The sequence below is a fragment of the Meles meles genome, chromosome 9, assembly GCF_922984935.1.
Source record: "Meles meles chromosome 9, mMelMel3.1 paternal haplotype, whole genome shotgun sequence".
Taxonomy (NCBI): Eukaryota; Metazoa; Chordata; class Mammalia; order Carnivora; family Mustelidae; genus Meles; species Meles meles.
This window is the reverse complement of record NC_060074.1, coordinates 51,188,426-51,210,506: the sequence shown is the minus strand read 5'-3', so window position 1 is coordinate 51,210,506 and position 22,081 is coordinate 51,188,426. Positions and strand designations below refer to the sequence as shown.

The following is a 22,081-nucleotide window of genomic DNA, read 5'->3' as shown; positions in this document are numbered from 1 at the left end:
TTGGGGATAGTATATGGTCCGAAAGATCTTTTCTATACACGCAGTCTTTCCAGAATTTACTTTTAAGATGACATGTTTTTTTTTCTTTAAACTTCGTTTTAAAAAAAAGACTCAGCCCTGTGTTTTCTGGAACACTAAAGTCCTAGAACCTAGCACATCACTCTTCCCAGTACGTTCTCATTGACTCATTTAATGAATGAATGGACTGATAAAAAGTGCCACAATTATACTGTAATCCAGGTCACCCTGGCACTTTTTTCAAAAACAAACAACTTTTCCAAACCCTTAAGGTACTTCTTGGAACACAGAAATTTTCACAATTTTTTTTTAATGTCAGCTCGACCACTTGTTGGGTAACTTCCAAGAAGCTCCACAGCAAAGATTATGAGTCAAATGTTCAGGTGTTAAAACAATGCAGTTGTATTTGTGTTACCAAGTAGAAATTCTTGGCTAATACACTTTAGTAAGTCACTTAAATTATTTTCTAAAAGACAGCCTCAAAGGTCACCTTCAGTCTATCCATATGCATCATTAAATTGGCTTTATGATCCTTAGTTTCTTAAAATAGCATTCCCCAGTCTACAAAAGATGCTCGTACAATACAATTTTCCTCACACAACATAATGGAGTTGTCTAAGACAGCTCAGGCAACCAAGTAATTTTAAGGGGGGCTGGGAGGCTCAGAGGTAGCAGGGGCAAATCTACAATTCCATTGTATTACCAGGCAAGAAGGCAGGTCATAGGATGTTCATTTTGGTGGAAGAGAACCTGGAAGCTTGAAATCAGTCCGAACACTGAGTTTCTTATTTTGGCTGTGGATGTCGAACAGCACTTCTGAGAGAGCACTTGTATGAAGCTGCCAAAAAGGATTAGTTTAAAAAGGAGTAACTCACCCCTTCTTTAGTCCACCTTCTCCCCATTTCCTGGCCCCCTCTCAATCCCCACGGAATAGGCCAGCACCTTTTTTTCCCCACTACAAAAACCATCTGGCGAAGAGAACCTCTGGTAGTGGAAAGAGGTACACCCCCTCCTAGGTTCGGATGCAGTTTTCCACAACTCCAGAGACATGAAATGTGAGATAGCTCAACACGGAGAGAGCTGGCATCTGACCCTCTGATTGCTTCTCCAGTGTTTCAGAATCAAGGAATCAGAGAGCTGGAGTGAATCTTAATGGAAGGGGAACTTTGCTTTCAGGAGGAAAACGGAAAGAAACTTGTTTTCTTTTAAACAGCAACTGACTCAGTGCCTTTCCTCAGATTTGGAGACTTTAAGAAAAGGAAGACGGTCCCTTTAAAATCTCGAGCCAAAGATAGCCCAAAGACAAAATATTGTTTGTTTTACAGCTGGCAAAAATACATGCCCTATAGCCAGTTCCTGCCAGGCACACTACTGAAACTCAGAACAAATAAATCAGTACCAGGGACAATTGGATTCAAACGATTTTCCAGACCCGAGGTTATTACATGAGATACCTGTCTGGGGAAAACTCAGATCCTCAAAAACTCTCTCAATTTTCTCTTTGCTTCCCCCTGTCTATACTACTAAATGCTTTTCAATGAGTAAAGTAATGAATACATAAAGAAAAGCAAGTTTTAATACTAACTACACCCTGAGACTATCGGACTACGAAACTATCAGACTACCAAAATTGATCGTCATGGCAGAGACCAGCTTTTACGAGGCATGTTTTTTTTCTCTTTGCGTATATTCAGCTAGGTTACATTTCACGTTCTCCTTGCAAGGCACAGCCTGCAAAGTAAGACTGCATGTGGCTCAGGCTACTTCCCAGCCTGGTTCAGGAAACCTCCCAGGTCTATGTGTGTGCGTGTGCGTGTTCCTTCTTCCTCTGACTGGAGACCACCTCAGAGCAAAGCTGAAGCTGTATGCCAAAAACAGTTTCAGGGATGCCTGGGTGGCTCAGTGGGTTAAGTGTCTGCCTTCAGCTCAGGCCATGATCCCAGAGTCCTCGGATCAAGCCCCACATTGGGCTCTCTGCTCAGCAGGGAGCCTGCTTCCCCTTCTCCCTCTGCCTGCCTCTCTGCCTACTTGTGATCTCTCTCTGTCAAATAAATAAATAAAATCTTAAACAACAACAACAACAACAAAAAAACCCTCAATCTGTACTCTCAAAAATGGCAAAGGGAGAGAAACAATTCTAGGAATAATTATATTCTAGGGTAAATCAAGACCCAGCTGAAAGTTCTAGTTACTGGCTAAACGTAGAAGGGAAATGCAATTATAAAATCAACTCTGTGCAACTCCTCCAGAAACTGATTCAGTAGAAGGTTATCAATTGGTTTTCAATCCACTAGGCACAAGGCTGGTAAAGTAACGAGACAAACAGTGCCAAAGGAACGTGCCATGGATCCCTTTGGTTTAAGGGGAAAACACAATTACACTACTGACAAATATTATCTAATAGTGAGACATCAGACATCACATGTCTCCTGTGATATTCTAGAAAAAGATATTCAACATCAATCTATCGTGCTTTTACATCTAATTTCTAGTTATCAAAAAATTCAGGAGAGTTCAGACCTCTCTAGGAAACAATCAGGTAAATGCAGAAAACAGAACACTCTGCAAGACAGCCTGCCTAGTTTCCTCACTATATAAGCATCAGGAATACAAGTCTGTTGTAGATTCAAGGAGAATTAAAGAACCTAATAGCCAGATGCAATGTGTGATTGATACTGGACTAGATTCTCATGTGAACAAACCAGGTGGAAAGAACATTCTAGAAAAATGGAAAATATGAACAGGGCAATACATGGTATAAAGGAATTATTATTCATTTTAATTGTGATGACTTTATTGGCTATAAGAGAAACTCTTTTTATAAGATACATACTGAATATTCTAACAAGATAAAACTACAAAATACCAAACAAAAAATCTGACTAATCCACAGCCAAAAGAAAGATTACATAGAGGAGGAAGGCCACATATTAAAATGATAAAAGACAACTAGTGTTTGGAAGAGAACTTTAAAAGAATTATACAGATCATAAAACCTAGTGATGCTTTAAAATTAGATAGCATTTCAACATACCAGTTAGGGAATTATGGTAAAAATTGAAAGAATTTTAAGGTCAAACAATATTAAATATAGTAAAAATATCAGCTAGGCAGAGGACTGAATAAGGGGAAGGGGGTAGAGGAATGGCTCGTCTGCTAACCCAACAGCTGCTAAAGCCACAATAAAGTTTGTGTGGCTAAATGTAGAATCAAAGCCTGGAACTTGAGGATGGGGACTGAGGGCCGATGAAGTCTGGAGTCTGGAAGCAAGGACAGAGGCAGTAGCAAGCAGAAGGCTCCTGCTACATCATTATCCTTCCCTTACTTCCTCCCCGCCTTCTCTACGATCCTCAAGTCACTACCACTCAGCCACCAACACAACAATCAGCTGTCACCTGGGTTTGCCCAAAGCTACAACTCCTTTGTTACCCTTTACTCGGAGGACAAGCCCTTACCAGCTAGAATCTGAAGGTCCACAATATCTACTAATATTTGGCTACCTGGAAGGGCAGAGGTCTAGCTTGCTTACAACAAGAACGTTTAAAAAAAAAAAAAAAAAAAAAAAAGGAAGGAAAAAACCCTCAGCAATATGTTGCTCTTTAATTTTTTAGGATATTTTTTTCCAGCCACAAATGGGCTTAACTACAACAGGTTATCCAATAAGTAACTTTCTTGTCTTCTGAAAGAAATAGTATTGGGAAATATAAGGAAAGGGTTTAAGAAATAATTGTATTCTTAATGATTAAATACATTCAAACAACACAAGTCAGTTGTGTTGAAAAAGACAAGAAAGCGACTCTCCCAGGCACGGAGTATCTCCACGCCACTGGCCTGACTCAGCTCCAGGTGAGTGGCAGCAGGGGCCTTCCCCTTTCCTGATCAGGCTGCCTGCCAGGCCTTGAGGGCTGAAATTCAACCTCCCTGAACTGCTTAACACAGGAAGCTGACTCTAAGTGGGTATAATTTCCTGCCACCTCTTCACTCTCACCTTTGTTTTTGTGTTTTTAACCTCCTCCTTCTCCCATATCATTCCATGCAAGTGAAGGAAGGGGGAGACCCCCATCTCTCATTAAAGCTATAATGCAACACAACCACCAGCCATTAGAGGGCAAGGTCAAGCCATGCCAAATCACCCCGCAAAAAATCACAGATCACACCATTATGCAGGCAAAGCCACCGGCCACTTTTCTAACCAAGCTCAGGTGTGGCAACACTAACATTTCGGGACTGGATTACGCATTCATGGAATCTACACCCATCGCCATTAATCATCTAAAATGTCCAGAATTCTTGACTAACCACTTCTACTTAATCACCGAGCAGACACACATTTAGGAACTGGTAAGTCCTTCTCCTCCAAGAAAATCCCCTGTGAAGTCACAGGATGAAGCCTTTTGGAAAGAGCTACTTACCTAATTGCAAGTTTCACTTCCACAAACTGATTCCCGGTCCCTAGTGTAACAGGAACTAATCCAAGGACTTGTGATTGGTTGGAAATCGGTGCTCGTGTCTCACGAACCAGTCCAGGGGGACTTGGTGCTGGCTTGTCGTCAATGCTCTTAAACCCCAGTTTCATCACTGATTAGTGAACAGGTGGGAAACGCAAAAGGTCTTTCGCTTTATTTCATATGCTCCAATAAAGATATAGATATATATATATATATATATATATATATATATATATATATATATATATATATTTGGACATATGTTAACTTTTCCAGTAGAAAAACAAAAAGAGGGGAGCCTGGGTGGCTCAGTCCATCAAGTGTCTGCCTTGGGTGGGTCATGATCCCAGGGTCCTCAAATCAAGTCCCACCTTGGGCTCCTTGCTCAGCAGAGAGCCTGCTTCTCCCTCTGCCAGCCACTCCCCCTGCTTGTGCTCTCTCACTCCCTCTCTGTCAGATAAAATCCTTAAAAAAAGAAAAAGAGAAAAAGAATGGCTTGAAAGAAATGCACCCCTTCTAATAACTTCTCCAGACACAGTGATCTGAAAGTTCATCCGAGATTCTAAAGTTCCTGAAATGCAGCCTTTACTCTAAGCTTATGGAAAGCAGCCAGGACCCCAAAGCCAAAAGAACGCAGCCCAGGGTCTGCATTTAGGGAGCACTGAAAATTCAGGTGTAGCGTCCACTGAAAGAACCCCAATCGCTACCCAGCTTCTGGGTTTTCATCTGCAGTTGTCAGAGCAACCTAACATTTCCAGCTTTTAATTCTCATATGGTCACCTCATTCTATTAAAAACCTGCCTCAGTGTCCCCAACAGAGCCTTCAAATTGAAGTCCAGTTACTCCAATAAACAAGTTCTCTGGAATGCACCTCACACTGCCCAAAACCCAGCAAGGAAGCCACTCCTCCTGTGGCTTCTGTAGCCCCACCTGGACCGGAGTCAGCTCTCCCAGGTTACTTTAACTACTGAGATAGGCTAGAAACTCAGGTCAGCTTTATATATATGCAGTCACGTACGAAAGGACTAAGGGACATCATCGGAACTGTTACTCCAGAAAGTCTTTGGGATTTAAGCTCTTTAAAAAAATGTTTATTTTCCCCCTAGAATTAGCCAAAGAACTGGATTTTCAGTTGAGCATGGGTAGGTGGAGACAGAGCCTCATTGCAGAAGAGCCCAAATAGATGCCTCTGAATCTACAGCAGGCACCCTTCCCACCTTAAAGGAGCTCCCAGGATTGAGTGGTGATCTTTAGTTTCACTTATCACAAGCAAATTACAGCAACAAGCAGAGGAAGGTTCAAAGGATAAAGAAACCACAAAGCTACGGGGTGCCTGGGTGGCACACTCGGCTGAGCGGCCGACTCTTGGCTTTGGCTGGGGTCATGATCTCAGGGTTGTGAGATCAAGCGCCTTGTTGGGCTCCACGTTGAGTGAGGAGTCGGCTTGAGTTTCTCTCTCCCTCTGCCTCTGCCCCTCGTGCTCATCCTTTTGCTTTCTCCAAAATAAATTTTAAAAATCTAAAAAAGAAAGAAACAGCAAACATCTACTTCCAGACCACCTCTTGCACTGAGCTGCTTCTCTCTTCTGCCTCCTCTTCCTTCTCCACTTTCTCCCAAACACAGCATTCAGACCTTCTTTCTCTCTCACAACAGACTTTCAAACCTAAGCACTGCTTAGGTTTCAGGCACTAAGTTTGGTACTGGGGCTACACAAATGAGGCAAGCAAGGCCCGTGCCCTGGGGTAACTCACTCGAGTCGGGGTAACATATTTCAATACTTGTAAAACAAAGTGACAGATTAACCATATGAAAGTATAAGAACAGTGAACTGTCTTTTTTTTTTTTTTTAATATTTTATTTATTTATTTGACAGACAGAGATCACAAGTAGGCAGAGAGGCAGGCAGAGAGAGAGAGGAGGAAGCAGGCTCCCCGCTGAGCAGAGAGCCCGACGTGGGGCTCGATCCCAGAACCCTGAGATCATGACCTGAGTCGAAGGCAGAGGCTTAACCCACTGAGCCACCCAGGCGCCCCCAAGAACGGGGAACTGTCTTATTTGGACCCTCCATCTTTGCGTCTTTAGAGAAAAACATTATGTTCAATGCACCAATCTGCGTGATGCCCACAGCATGTAGAAAACCTGTTAAGTCATCAGCACAAAAATAATTTTGTTCACCGGTAATCCCAACATATTATTTTATGTTCATCCTGTTCACAAAGGTAACTGGTGAACGTTTAGGACTTCTTACAAGATTTTTTTAAGTGAGGAAATCAGCATGGAGGGAAAACATGGTCAGCAAAGACGAGATGAAGTCATGAATGAGGCCGGGAAACCAAACACATGCCCCTTAGGTGCTGTGTACTTGGTAAGGGCAGACCACAAGTGTGGCTCTGAGCAGTCTAGCAGCGAAGGAAAAAAAGGAGAAACATGACCAGGTCTGTGATTCATACTGTCCACATGACAATTTTTCACTGGAACTGAAACCTGAAATAATTTCTCCAGAAGGCCTCCAATATTCTTGAACACGTTCTTCTTTTGGAATTAAATTTCTGTAATATTCCCATTTCACTTTGTGTACCTTGAGGGTTTTGCCTGTACTATGTTTTTGTTTTTTTTTTTAATTTTAAGATTTTTATTCATTTATTTGGCAGAGAGAGATCACAAGTAGGCAGAGAGGCAGGCAGAGAGAGAAAGAGAGAGAGGGAAGCAGGCCCCCTGCCGAGCAGAGAGCCCGATGCGGGACTCGATCCCAGGACCCCGAGATCATGACCTGAGCCGAAGGCAGCGGCTCAACCCACTGAGCCACCCAGGCGCCCCGCCTATACTATGTATCTTATGGTAATAATGTATCTGCACTATTTGCTTAAAAGGAAAATTCGTATTTGGATTCCATATAGTGTTTGGGCACAAAGCATCAGGACCAGGGAGTGTCTTATGTGTCAGAAATCAATGATAACACATCACGGTCATTGTTTTAAGACTTCACAAATAAGGGGTGCCTGGGTGGCTCAGTGGGTTAAAGCTTCTGCCTTCGGCTCAGGTCATGATCCCAGATCGAGCCCCGCATTGAGCTCTCTGCTCAGCAGGGAGCCTGCTTCCCACCCCCCCCCCCCCCGCCTGCCTCTCTGCCTACTTGTGATCTCTGTCAAATAAATAAATAAAATCTTTAAAAAAAAAAAAAAAAAGACTTCACAAATAAAATACAAGGTTTGCCTTGGTATTTTCCTGGACTGAAAATCTATAGATGTGGCTTGGGCCACCTAGGTGGCCAGTCGGTTAAGCATCTGCTCAGCTCATGATCCCAGGGTCCTGGGACTGAGCCCCACATCAGGCTCCCTGCTCAGCGGACAGTCTACTTCCCCCACTTCCTATGCCCCTCTCCCCCACTTGCGCTCTCATGTTCTCTCTCAAATAAAATCAGGAGGTAGGGAGAAAATATATAGCGATGGCTTTTTCTGACAGCATCATACAACATGCATTAAAACCATCAAGCATATTTAGGTAAAATATGATGATGGATTCAGTATAGCAAATTTCCTTGAATCTTTTAAGGACAAGTTGATGATAAAATAATGGTACCAATATTTAATATCTAGTAGCCATTTGTATGTCTCCTTTGGAGAAGTATCTATTCATGTCTTCAGCCCATTTCTTCACTGGATTATCCATTTTTGGGGTGTTGAGTTTGATAAGTTCTTTATAGATCTTGGATATCAGCCCTTTATCTGTAATATCATTTGCAAATATCTTCTACCATTCCATGGGCTAACTTAACACAATAATAAAAAAATAAGAAAAAAACAAAAAATAAATATCTAATATCTGGGCCCCTAAGGAGCAGCAGAAGCAGCCACACCACTTATAAAACACGTACTATATGTTAGTTCATGAACTTTACATAATATTGCCTCCAATCCTCAAAATAATTTTAAAATGTTAGTTTTACTTTGGTTTTTTGTTTGTTTGTTTTAAGTAGGCTCCACACCCAATGTGGGACTTGAACTCAGGACCCTGAGATTATCAGTCGCATGCTCTACCACGGAGCCAGCCAGGCATCTCTTTAAAAATGTTCGTATTAACTAAATTTTACAGCTGAGGAAAAAAATGAAGAATATGTAGCAAATACTTTATTCTTTAATTTCATATTGTAAATTTTCAAAAATACACAAAAGTTGAGAGCATATTATAATAGACCCCAACATATCCCACTGGCAAGATTCAACAATCATCAAGATTCTCCACAATTCCTTTATTCCTTGTTTTATTTTCCTTTGATGAATATTTTACAGCCCAATTCCAGTCATATTCTATCCCTAGGTCAGTACACATTGCTTTAAAAATAAAGACAGATTCTAATGAGGTACTATATGTTGGCTAATTGAACATAAAAAAAATAAAATAAAATAAAAATTTTAAAAAAGATTCTTATACAGCTACAATGCCAAAAACCAAACCTAACCAAGTCAATAATTCCTTAGAATCATCTGCTAATTTCAATTTGTCCAATTTTCTAAAAAAAAAAGTTTTACACACTGCTCTCGGCTCCCTCCCCCACCAAGTGCTCAAGTGTGGGAATTGTGCTACTAGAAACAAACAGAAAATACAGGTTGTCTCTGTTTCTCTGGCTTGCAGTCTGATAGGCTTTCCTGAGAGGGAGAAGGAGGCAGGGAGCTGTATCTTAGGCACTGAGCCTCGCCTGCCTGCATTATCACTGTGGTGAACTGCCATGTTTGATGAACCAGTAGTCAGTTCGAGAACTGTAGCCAGCAGAAAAGTCTTTTTATAGTTTGTTCATATTGGGATCCAAAAAGATTCACACAAACACTTATCTCTCTTAAATACTCCTCCATTCTTTTTAACCTATCTCTGGTTGTTGCAAAAGCAATTTTTGAGATATAACTCCTATGCCACAAAATTCACATTCTTAAAGAGGTATACAATTTTATTTTATTCACAAGGCTATGCAACTATCACCACTCTTCAATTCCCAGCACTAAGTTATCTGATGTAATTTCCATCAGGCCAAAACAAAACAAAAACAAAAACAAAACAAAGACCATGCATACTCATTAACAGTCATTCCCCCCCCTCCCCCCAGTTCACAGCAACCACTAATCTACTTTCTTAATGGATTTTCCTATTTGGGATATTTCATATAATTGGAATTTTAAAAGCAAATACATTTTGAGAAGCTATCAAGTTAGGTGCCATAGACAGATATAGGTTAGGTACCAAATATATGATGTGGTCCATGTAGATAACAAGATAAATATTCCATCAATAAGTGCCAATATGTTATACTTACCATATGAATAGTAGACTATGAATACTTCAGCTCACAGCTTTTTACTTTTCCTTCCACAAATACACAGGTAAGAAATGGTATTTATGTGTGTGACACACCAATGGGTCTCCCATATGTGACAAGAGTCCAGTTTTCTGCTGGCTACAGTTCTCGAACTGACTACTGGTTCATCAAACATGGCAGTTCACCACAGTGATAATGCAGGCAGGTGAGGCTCGGTGCCTAAGATACAGCTCCCTGCCTCCTTCTCCCTCTCAGGAAAGCCTATCAGACTGCAAGCCAGAGAAACAGAGACAACCTGTATTTTCTGTTTGTTTCTAGTAACACATTCCCACACTTGCGCACTTGGTGGGGGAGGGAGCCGAGAGCAGTGTGTAAGTATCCAGCTCCCAGCGTGGGCCTGTTTTCCGCCATTACACTAGGTAGGCCACTTAACCACTGAACAGCTCTGTCATCTTCACAATGACTTTCCCCATCTGTCAAATGGGGATATGAACACAAGGGATTGTTTTGAAAATTCAACATGAAGTTCTTATTAAGGAAATCTACTTAGTATGGCAATAGTGATTATTTGTCACTCTTATTAACAGATCACCCAAGGATACCTTCGAACTGACGGAGCTCCAGCCTGGAGCTTTCAACATGTGTTGAAGTAACTACCTGCCAGAAAGGAACAGATAAGTAGCTAAATTCTCCATGTCGTGGTACATTATCATTTAAGGGCAATAATAACCTGAACTTGAATCTGAAAGTCAGAAACATAATTAGATGACTGTTCCTCTCCCAGCCCCAAGATCCGCTCAACCTACCATCAACCCTATGAAGACACTGTTGGGTTGAGGGGAGAGTACAGCTGTTAGAAATCATCCATCAGCAGCAATCTGCCCTTTCTGGCTACTAGAGAAGCAAAAATTAACAACTCAATAAAGCTAGAAAGGAGCAGAGCAGCCTGATAGCCAGTGAATCCTGCAGATCTACGGGAGAAGGTTCAGCTCTTCCTCACCAGGCTAACAAAATGGCCACTGAAGCTGCTTTCCTCTGCTTGCATTACTGTCATAACCTGTCATACCAGAATTTTGGCCCCCGTTGGACCTCCCTCATTTGTGCAGTTACCTTTCCTTTATATTAATTATCCCTATCATCTTTGTTCATCATCACTGTAAAATCATTTTTCCTCACAATAATAGGTTTAGACAATACTCATGAAAAATTAACTTTCAAGGAAGGAGAGTCTAGGTGTCAGCAAAATTTTTACTTTTTTGCATCATGGTCATATAAGCAATAAGCTTCCTCTTCAGTTTCTATCTACTCTTGACACTCAAATATAGCATGAGAAGGAGGGGAAGGTTTTTGCCATCATTTCATCATTGAGTTCAGGAGTTAAGGAGAAACCATACTCAATGAATGCTTTAGAAACTGCGTGTCAACTGCGAGCATGTATTTCTTAGGGTAAAAGCTCGACCTGTGGACAATAAAAAACCCCTCTAGCTTCTCTGATACACACTGTCCCCACAGAAGGAGCCCAACGGAGCAGTGTTCGGAGGAATTCGAACACTCCCCAGAAATGTTCCGGGTGGTGGGCAGCGGGGGAGACACAAGCACCCTGAAGCTCATGGCCCAGCATGCAATGCCAACATACAGAGCTCGTTAGCTACACACTGACCCTAAGAATGACAGCAACGAGCCCATACCAACCTGCAGCAAAGTGCCAAAGAAATGACTGTCAGTACAATGGAATACTACATACCATTTGAAAGAACAGGTGGAAATGACCAATGTACCTAGACGCAGACAGAGGGTGTGTACGTCCCTGTATTTTGATTTTTTAAGACAAACTTTTTTGTAAGACAACATTTTAAAAGCTGAAAGGCAATACTTGAAAGTCTTACCAGTGGACCTCTAAGGTGGAGAGTGTGAAGAGCAGTCAGAACCAAAAAGCGGGATTTCACTTTTTATATCTTTCTGAAGAATCAGAGTTTGTCATGAGTTAATGAAAAAATAAAACATCTGGGGACGCCTGGGTGGCTTAGTCGGTTCAGCGTCTGCCTTCAACTCAGGTCATGATCCCAGGGTGCTGGGATTGAGTCCCACATCAGGCTCCCTGATCAGTGGAAGCCTGTTTCTACCTCTGCCTGCTCTGCCTGCTGCTCCCCCTGCTTGTGCTCTCTGACAAATAAATAAATAAAATCTTTAAAAAAAAAAAAAAAAGAAAAGAAAAGAACACACCTGAAGACTTGCTAAAATCTGAAATAATTCATCAGCCCAAGTGATGTTTCTTTATAAACAATTCACCTTCCTCCAGGAATTACAACAATAAACATGGATAGGAAAGCCAATTAAACTAGAGGACCTGCATTATTCAAGAGCATAAACTGCTACGTAAATTAGAAAAACAGGGGTCCCTAAGTGGCTCAGTCAGTTAAGCTAAGCGTCCAACTATTGATTACAGCTCGAGTCATGATCGCAGGGTTATGGGATCGAGCCCCATGCCAGGCTCCATCCTGGGCACAGAACCTGCTTAGGATTCTTCCTCTCCCTCTCCCTCAGCCCTCCCCTGACCCCAAACTCTCTAAAAAAAAACAAAAAAACAAAAAAACAAAAAACAAAAACAAAAAAGCAGATATGAATTTGGTTTGCCCACCTGGCCAGATTTCCCAGAAGATCTAACAACTAAATGCTTGAAAATAAAGGAGAGAATTAAAATAATGCACAAATACAAGAAGTCACTTTCTAGCTTTACTTCTTGGTCCTAAGAAACAGGAAGGCAAAGAGTCACAAAACAGAAATCCACACATAGATATCCTGGGAAAAGTCTACTATATTTAGGGAGGAAATCTGATTCTCTCTGTTCATTATTTCTTGATAAAGCATCACAGTGTCTTACCTGATCACAAATCAGTTCCCACTTTTTCTCATTATCATACTGTCGCAGTAACCTGGCTTTGTCCGGGGGTAGGTTCATAGCATTCTGTAAAAAGAAAAAGGAAAGAGATATGTCACATTCCACAACAGGCTGCTAAATGGGGAGCTAACTCACAGGTGGACCAAAGAATACTACAGTGGTTCTTTTAGGACTTCTTTGCAATTCCTAGCATCTAATTAAACCCAAATGCCCTACAGAAGTCACTTAAACATCAAATCAGTTTAACGAGGCTAGAGAAGCTCTGAGGTCTTATGCTGGGACATCTGAGGTGGTCTGCTCTGAACTATTAGACTTGCATTTCACCAAAGGTAATGCACTATTTTTTCATTGAAGAGCAGGCTCTCATTCTACTCAGTTGAGAGTGTATATCCTCAATTTCTCTTTAAAGCACTACAGCCCCACCAGGCACAAAACACAAAACACCAAAGGAAAACCCAATAACCAGAACCTTTGAGAGACAACATCAATGTTTACTTTGACAAATAATTTTAAGTAAAAGAACACCTTAGAAAAAAAGTTTTTAATTGAAAAAAAAAGAAAAAGAAAAAGAAAAAAGTGGAAGTGGTTTTAGTCACCTCTATGGAGAAGAAAAGTACTCCTTCGGGAAATACGTTAACATTTAGCAACCATAATTCTCAGTTTAGCTATATCGTTTACAAAGGTGGGTTTGCAGTAAGAAGTAGACCATGAGCTCAAGGAGATGTCTAGACGTCCGAACTCCTATAAACCTCCCTCTGTCAATATGGCACACCTACCGTAGTATTGTTCGTGGATCTGCGCCCAGGTACATTTGCATGTTTTTAGCCCAATGTCCCAAATGACCAATTATATACACTTTTTCAAGATACTTGGCTTGGGTGTGAGGTGAGATCTTTGGCCACAGAAAAGGGCAGAGTGAAAGAGCCCCAGAAGGAATTCATAGGCATTCCCCTGGCCTCCCTAAAGTTTCCATGCTCTAAACTGAGCTAAGGGGTCAATGTCTATTAACTGCACTATCTACCCCCTTGTATCAATGCTCTAAATCATAGCTCTAAACTGAGCTAAGGGGTCAATGTCTATTAACTGCACCATCTACCCCCTTGTATCAATGCTCTAAATCATAGCTATCCCTAAATAAACTACAAAGATCCTTACCTGGGTCAATATTTGGGTAGACAAATCCAAAGGTCGTTGACTATTAATGCTAGAGCCCCTAGCTCTCCGAAAGATATGGCCTGTAGAGAAGCAATTCTATTGGCCACAATTACTGTCTCATATCATCCAGTGAAATAAATTTAATAGAGGCAAGGATGGGTGAGCTATTCTAACTTAATGGCAGAGAATTAACCTTTGATACATTTGATAGATGTAACTCAAGCATCTCCCTTTAAACTCGATTTAGCATCCAGAGTGGTATGCCCTAAGAAGGCGGTGGTCACAGACCACCTACTAATTTGAGTCTAATCCATTTGAATCTAACAACCTGCCTTCATAATATTAAAAATTTTAATTGCCTCCAAAACTGGTAATATAAGCAGAACAGCATTGGATTCCAGAGCTTTCAATGATATTGCCGAGGCTTCTCGAAATATCTAAAATGGGGGAAATATCTAAATATCTAATGTCACTTATCTCCATAGAGTATCTGCTTGAACTAGAAAGAAAAATAACTACTTGCATTTATTTGTAATTACAATTTTACAATGTTAAACAACCACCCCTGGGATAAGGCAAAAAGGAGAATTGCACAGCTATCTTTCTGAGGGAAACCAATGTTATTGACCATTAAATAACCAGTCCATCACTGCTTATTTGTACCCTAGAGATGGATTATTTCCTCCTAAACTGATTTTGACCTCCATGTTAATGCTCTTGGGTGTGATTATGCATTAAATAAAAACAGTAAGATTATGAGGTAAGTTAAATGAGTTTTTCTGAGTCCTTATTAATCTCTTGAGATATAAAGGGAATAAGAAAAAATAAGGCCTGAACTCTTCTAAGGTGTCAAGCACTGTATGAAGCACTTCACATAATCTCAACGTAAATCTTCATAATACGCTCATGAGATGTAATTTTCCTCAATTTATGTAGGGGAAAGAAGACCTGGGAGAACTTGGTTAACCGGCTCAAAGTTGGACAGCTTTCCAGGAACAGAACACAATCTAAACTTCATCTGTGAGGGTCCCCTAAACAAACACTATAAATTCCACCCCCTTCTTTGTGGGGTGGGGGTGCAAGGCAAAACGGCAGTAACTGACTTCCTTGCGAGTATCTACTACGCACTTGTGTGGAATCAGTCTACAAACACTCCTGCAGATGCTGGCCCTGTTACTGCCATTCCACCTAGATCAACTTTTACTTTTAAGAAGCAGTATTTCATTCAACAACTGTGAACCGCCACCTCTGCACAGGTGCTGTTCAACACAGCACAGCGGGGAACCAGAGAGGTACGGTCCCGCCCCAGCATCACATCATGGTGGGGCAGATGCAAGTGAAATGAGCTCATCTTCAACTCTGGTAAGTCTTCATAGGGATGATCAGAGGGCACCTTTTTTTTTTTTTTTTTTTAAGATTTCTTATTTATTTATTTGGCAGACAGAGATCACAAGTAGGCAGAGAGGCAGGCAGAGAGAGAGAAGAGGAAGCAGGCTCCCTGCTGAGCAGAGAGCCTGATGCAGGGCTCGATCCCCGGACCCTGAGATCATGACCTGAGCCGAAGGCAGAGGCTTTAACCCACTGAGCCACCCAGGTGCCCCCAGAGGGCAACTTTTGAATGGACAATCTAGAAAGACCCTTTAGGAAAAAGTAACAAGAAGAGCACTAAAAATGAGAAGGACTGAGCCAGGGCAAGAGTAGACAACAACGTACTGAGGAGAGGAAACAGCGAAAAGATGCTACATCAGGCAACAGCTCAGCAAATCAAAAACCCAAAAGACAGTCATCCTGGGTGGAGAGAAAGTAAAAGAGGGAATGAGGGAAAGATCAAGCTGGAGAGCTAAGTTAAGGCTGTATCACGCCCAGCCATGTAGGTCAGGGTAAACACCTTTTATCGTTCCCTACAATGTAATAGCAGGCCACTGAAGGCTCCGTCAGCATGAGATGACAAAATCAAATTATATTTCACAAAGACTACCCTGAGTATACTTAGAGATCTGATTAGAAACAGCCAAAGTGGAAGCAGCAAGGCCAGTGGTTCCAATGAATGATGGTGCCTTGCACAAGGCCAATGACACATCAAATGAAGGAAGGTGGATAGATGTTAAAAATATTAACAGAAATTGTCTGGTTACATTTAAGGACTGAGGGAAGACGTCACAAATTAATATTATCCTTCTACCCTGAGTCACTAGATAAATGATTATCCATTTAATGAAAGGAGCACACTGTGAAAGCCAGCACAGATCTGGGAGAGGTGATAAATAAAGTATCTAACTGACCCTTTTTAGGTCTGAGATAACTCTGAGTCATCCTGAAGAACGGCAAAGCAGGCAGGTAGACAACATGATTCTGAAGACGGAGAAAAAGGTCTGCACCGTTCTGAATGAGAAGAGTCCTAAGAAGTGTTTTTGAGCTCGCTGACTAGTCATTGTCTGGAGGAGATGCTCAGTACCAACACATCAAAACGAATACTGCACTTGGCCATCATTCGCTAGCCCTCTGAAATAACCCCTTCCACAGGTCAGGCCTCGGAGCTGCTCAGGCATACACCACGCATCTTAGTAATTCTACCGGGACCAAGAAGCAGGAGCTCTGTTTAAAAGCAGATGCTCCACAGAGGCTGGCTAGGGTCCAGGGACCTTGCGATTAACTGGTAATAACTGCCCTGAAAACTTTTTTAGAGTGAACTCGGTCCTTTTGTATTGCATAGGGCAGGACTCTGGAGTCCTGGCTAAAAGTCTGTGCAGGTAATTCCTAAGAGTCCAAGCTATTTTCAGAGGAAAACACTGGCTTTATATCCAGGTCCCTTTGCTGCCTATGAAAATGGATTGCTCTTCCATTTGACTGAAATGTAAATAAACCTCCAAGCCTTTCTCACACAGTGACAACTCGACCTCATCCATACTTTGTGGTATCTGTGACATAAGGCTCTCCTCTCCTTCCTTGCATCCATCAATCCATCCTCTAGTTACTGGGCTTTGACCATGAGCCAGAATATTTGCACTACAGGAAAAGGAGTGGATTCAGTGATAAAACTGCTGCACTCATCCATGCCAAACTTCCACTGAGGACATGGGATATTTGAGTTGAAAAGTTTAGTGGATGTTAGTGATTTATTTCTAGATTGTACAAGTTCCTAGCTAAAATAAATCAGAGCATCCAAGAGCATTCTGGTCTCTTTCCTTCCTTTCAACCAGGAAAACATTCAAGAATCAGCTCAATATCACGTATCATAAGAACCCTCCCCCAACTCTTCCAAGACGACATACCCTCTCGGGCTCCAAAGGCATGATATACTTGTCTCCCTTATAGCAACTCACACGGTAAATCTGTTTCCCACCTAAATTCCCCCACTGGACTAAGGGCTTCAAGGACAATTTCTTCCACTAACCCCCAGTGTCTAGCACAGTATATGGCAAATAGTAAACACTATGCAGGTTGTTGAATAAAAGATAAGCAAACTAGTTCAGTAAGATTATTCAATCTGGAAATATCTTCACTGATTCAGGGTTTAAGCTTCAGCTATCAAAGCCTATACACTAAAGAGTGTTTTTGTTTATTATAAAACCCCAAAGATCATGTCTACTAATCATTAGTAATTTTCCAAACAAGAATTCATGGGGGAAAGAATCTTCAAGGTCAACGCTAGCAACCATTCCCTAAAAAGAAAAATGATGTCTTAGGGCATCCTTCTGCCACACATAATAAATCACAGAACCGGAATTTCATTTTGTTTTGTTCTTACTACCAGTAAATTCAGATCAGTATCAACTATAACAATTAATCTATCCCAAGTTGTAGTTATATTAATGGTCTAGATTCTGGTTTCTGCTTAACTCTACTATTTTATATTGTTTTTAAATGGGCTTTCCATCTTAAAACTTTTTGAAAAATCAAAGGTAAATAACAACAGAATATCCGAGTTTCTGGAGACATTAATTACGGTGAAAAAGAATTAGGGATGGTCTATATATCTGAAATTATACCAACAGAATATACACAACACAGAGCAGAATGAAGGGACCAAATAAAACCCCTGTCCTAGGAATACGACTTTTTTGACATCAGCTCTTAGCCTAGTTTCACGGGAGCAATGAAAATTGCAGGATATCCTTCCTTCTTTCTGATATCCTTGAGGCTCATGTTGAGAAACCCACGGTGATATGCAGATGCACAGTAGTGAAAGTGAGCCCTATTAAGTACACCTTATGTAACCATAATAAACCTTTGTTCTCATAATCTCTAAATTAAAGCTTCCAAGTATTAAGTCACCAGATTCAACCACAGAAACTCTTTTATTCCATAACCACCTGCATACTAAAGAGAAAAGGCATGGACTTCACAAGCAGGGCCACTTATGGAAGCAAGGAAAAGCCTGTCACAAGAGAAACGGCTCTGACAGTCTTCTAGAGTTCTTCACTGATAAAGGTACAGAAGTTTCATGGGAACTTAAAAGGAGGAGCCATTACCTTTTTTAATTTGCAGTATACACACACACTATAAAATTGGCCCTTCCAACCACATGTTTAAATGCAGAGTTCAGAGATATTAACTATACTTAGTGTTGATCCCTAAAACTCATCTTACAATACCGAAACTCAATACCCAAACAACAACTCCTCACTTCCCCCTCTGCAGAGCGATTACCTTTTGCTACTGAAAGGAAAGGGAAAGGGGCGCCTGGGTGGCTCAGTGGGTTAAGCCTCTGCCTTCGGCTTAGGTCATGATACTAGGGTCCTGGGATCGAGCCCCAGGTCCAAGACCCACATTGGGCTCTCTGATCAGCAGGGAGCCTGTTTCCTCCTCTCTGCTGCCTCTCTGCCTACTTGTGATCTCTGTCAAATAAATAAATACATAAAATTTAAAAAAAAAAAAGGAAAGGGATGGATTACAATAGATGATTGGGCAGCGCAGGGTGGACTGGAATTGAATGAGGCAGTATGGGGCAGGGATTTATGAGTTGGGCTCTGGAGCTGGACTAGCTGGATTCCAACCCCGACTCTACCACTTATTATTGGTCATCATGGGCCACAGAACTTGAATCAAAAAGCAAATGAAAATGGACAGTCCAGAAGTGAAGAAGCCAGTAAATGTAATTTAAAATGGAAGGTCGGAATCAAAGCGAAGGGTCAACAACGGACAACGAGATGTACCATTCACTGATGGGCTGATATGCCCCAGGTCCTCAGGCTCTCGCATGCATTAGCCAATTTAATCTGCTTTGTAATCCTGACAAGGAGGTATTATCATCACCATTTAACAGAGAAGAAAACTGAAGGACAAGGAGATTAAGTAACTCTTCCCTGCATGAGATAGGTGACAAAGCCGGGACTCAAGAGTGGTCTGTAAGTTCATCCTGTTCCACTGACACTTAAGCCGCAGCGTTTCTACAAAACAACCTGTCCGAGGAAAACAATCCAAGGGTTCTACTTCAGTAACCAGAGACCTGATCGTTAGCATGCAAGGTAAGAGGAAAATGCATATTATTTAAGCTAATAATATTTTTCAGACAAAATACTGGTATTTTTAACACAAATCTTCAATGTCTTTATAAATACGAACTTGAACCACCCCCCACAATAAAAAAACAAGTTACTGGATCGTATCTGTAGATAGTCAGGTACTCTTACACTTAATACACTCCAACAGAAACCAAATGAAGGAGGAGATAGAAATGAGGTAAACTCAGACTTCAATGAAGCACAAGGCAAGAAGTTGAGTACACCAGTACAAAACAGAACTGACTACAGAATTTAATCAAACCATTACCTCTTACTGTTTTGTTAAAGGAAATGCTATGGACTGGGCTTAGATGTGTGAGGGCAGTAAAGAATGGCACTTAATGGCATCGTATGGTTTTTAATGTTTGGGGTCTGGAGATGGACCACCCAGGTTGCAATCCCAACTCTACTACTAATTAATCTATAATCTATAATCATTAAACTATAATCTTGGGCCAATTTCCTAAACTAAAGCCTCAGTTTCCTCACTTGTAAAATGGAAAGGACAGTGATGATCATGATGAGAAGGTTGACAATCGTAATAATGATACTACCTGCTTCACAGAGTCTGAGAAAAATTAAATTGGATAACGGACATGGCACAAAGTAAGTACATGGAAGACACTCAATACGTTAGAGCTTATTCTCATTACTTTGGGTGAAGGGAAAGTGTGAGCAGAAGTAAATATGAATGTAGGAAAAGGTAGAGGATTTTGCGCTCTACAGAATAAACCAGAGGGTAAGGAGCAGGTAGTGTGAGACCAAGTTAGCACGGCCAGGTCCTGGCCACCAAACCACAGAATCTGAAATTTACTTGACAGTCAGTGGCAATTCCTCAGCCAAAGAGATTTCCAGAAAAAGCCAGCCTTTGGGGTCCTCAAATCACATAGGATAAAGGATTTCTCCTCTATTCATCACCTAATACTGAATAAGGTACCAATTCTCCCATGAGTTCATTTTAAAATTCCAACAACTAGGGCAGCAGAGGGGGGCTGCAAATTCAATCCATGGCCCACCCTTCTGTTCAACTAACCTTCAAACCATTTCCTTCTAGTTCCCAGCAACAGCCTGACAGCCTGAGTTTCAATACCCCCCTTGCCCAGAGGACGCTGCTCAAATATATTCAGCAGGTTTTCTGGCACGGGACTCAGGCAGTCAGCCAAACAGTCTCCACAATGAATCCTCAGTCAGACATCGTTCACTGTCACTTTATTTTTATTTAATCACAGAGAGTATTAATATCATTCGCTGTAGACAGTAAAGCCTACAACAGGAGAAATCAGCCTGCTCCCTGATCTAGTTAAACCTTCGAAATAAAATCTGACCGAAAAGCTGTCCTTTCTGGAGAACCCTGACAATGAGACCTACCTCTAACGTCCCATTCAAATTTTAGTTACACCGGTTTTCTTGCAAGATTTTCTTGTAAGGATTAGACTAAATACAAATGACTCTTGCACAACATCTTATAATCAAAGAGTATGGAGCCAGAAGAGAAGCTGGTAAGATTTTTAGTCCTATTCTGTCTTTTATAGGTGCCCAAACAGACTCAAAAAACTGAAGGCAAGATCCACATTCATCATAAGTAGTTATTACCAGTACTAGAACCAAGAATCCAGGCCAATGTGACTACCACTCTTTTTCCATTATTATGAAAGGAAGCCCACTTTCATCTACGGGGTGGGTGTGTGTGTGTGTGTGTGTGTGTGTGTGTGTGTGTGTGTGTGTGAATATGAGGGAACACACATGATGTGTATTTGAGAAAAGTAAATCAGATAATGCATGTATTGAGCAGAAAATCCTGCACACAGTCATTACTCAATATATGGTAGATACTGTTACTCTTATTATCATCAACACTGTGAGGAATATGATTGAATTAATAATGATTGAAGGTCTATTACGCTCTTCTACTTTTGTAAGCTTCCATGGTTTCCCAACTATACAGGTTTTCTTGTATCACAGTTAAGTACCAGCACTTGCCATTCTCTCCACTACTCGTCTGGACATGGTGCTTTGTATTCATAGAACAACTCGTTTTATTTCCAAAATCATGAATCTCTAGAAAATTACCTGTCTTTACCAATAAAGACCAACTAAAACAAAAAGCTTCCCAAATTCTCATGTAAATGATCTACTCCTTTAAATGAGTCACGCTTTCACTGCCCTTTGTAAAAGGGAATAAACAAGTGTTGACTCTGTGTGTGTGCGTGTGTGTGTGTGTGTGTGTGTGCATGTGCGTGCATATAATTTATATTTAATTCCAGGGCCATTATTGGCAATATGGGTAAGGCTGGGTGGGAGAGCCCATCTTACCTACTGAATAGAAGGACATAACTATAGAAGTCTAGGCCAAGTTTTCATCTATCTGCTATTCCCCCGATCACTGGATTTAAGTGATTCCACACCCAAGAGATGACCAAAAAACCACACATCCCTCCTCCAGCCATCATGCTTGCTGGCACAGACCAAAATCAATCAAAATCCGGAGAAAGGGTTCTTATTTCACTGATAAACATCAACCTTCATGACATAGGATATTTTAGAGCAAAATCATTTTGAGAATCGGAGATATCAAACTCTAATTATAACACATCCGATAGCCAGATTCCACCACAGTCAAGCCCTAAAAATATGATCTCTAACAGCTGCTGACCTGAAACAAGCATATTTTTTCACCTTGCCCAATTCCCCTGAAGCCCTGGCCTCCTCCTCTCCCAACACTTTCCCAGCAACATTCCTTAACTTCCCT

General features: G+C 41.2%; 1 protein-coding gene across 11 annotated transcripts in view; it reads right to left on the bottom strand.

Annotated features, from left to right (window-relative positions):
* FMNL2 (formin like 2) overlaps positions 1–22,081 on the bottom strand; it is a 316,452-nt gene that overhangs the window by 121,032 nt on the left and 173,339 nt on the right. For all 11 annotated transcript variants that reach the window (XM_046019160.1, XM_046019156.1, XM_046019157.1 and 8 more), the window contains exon 2: positions 12,656–12,739. In XM_046019160.1, coding sequence (XP_045875116.1) covers positions 12,656–12,739 — 84 coding nt within the window. The remainder of the gene's footprint in view (positions 1–12,655; positions 12,740–22,081) is intronic.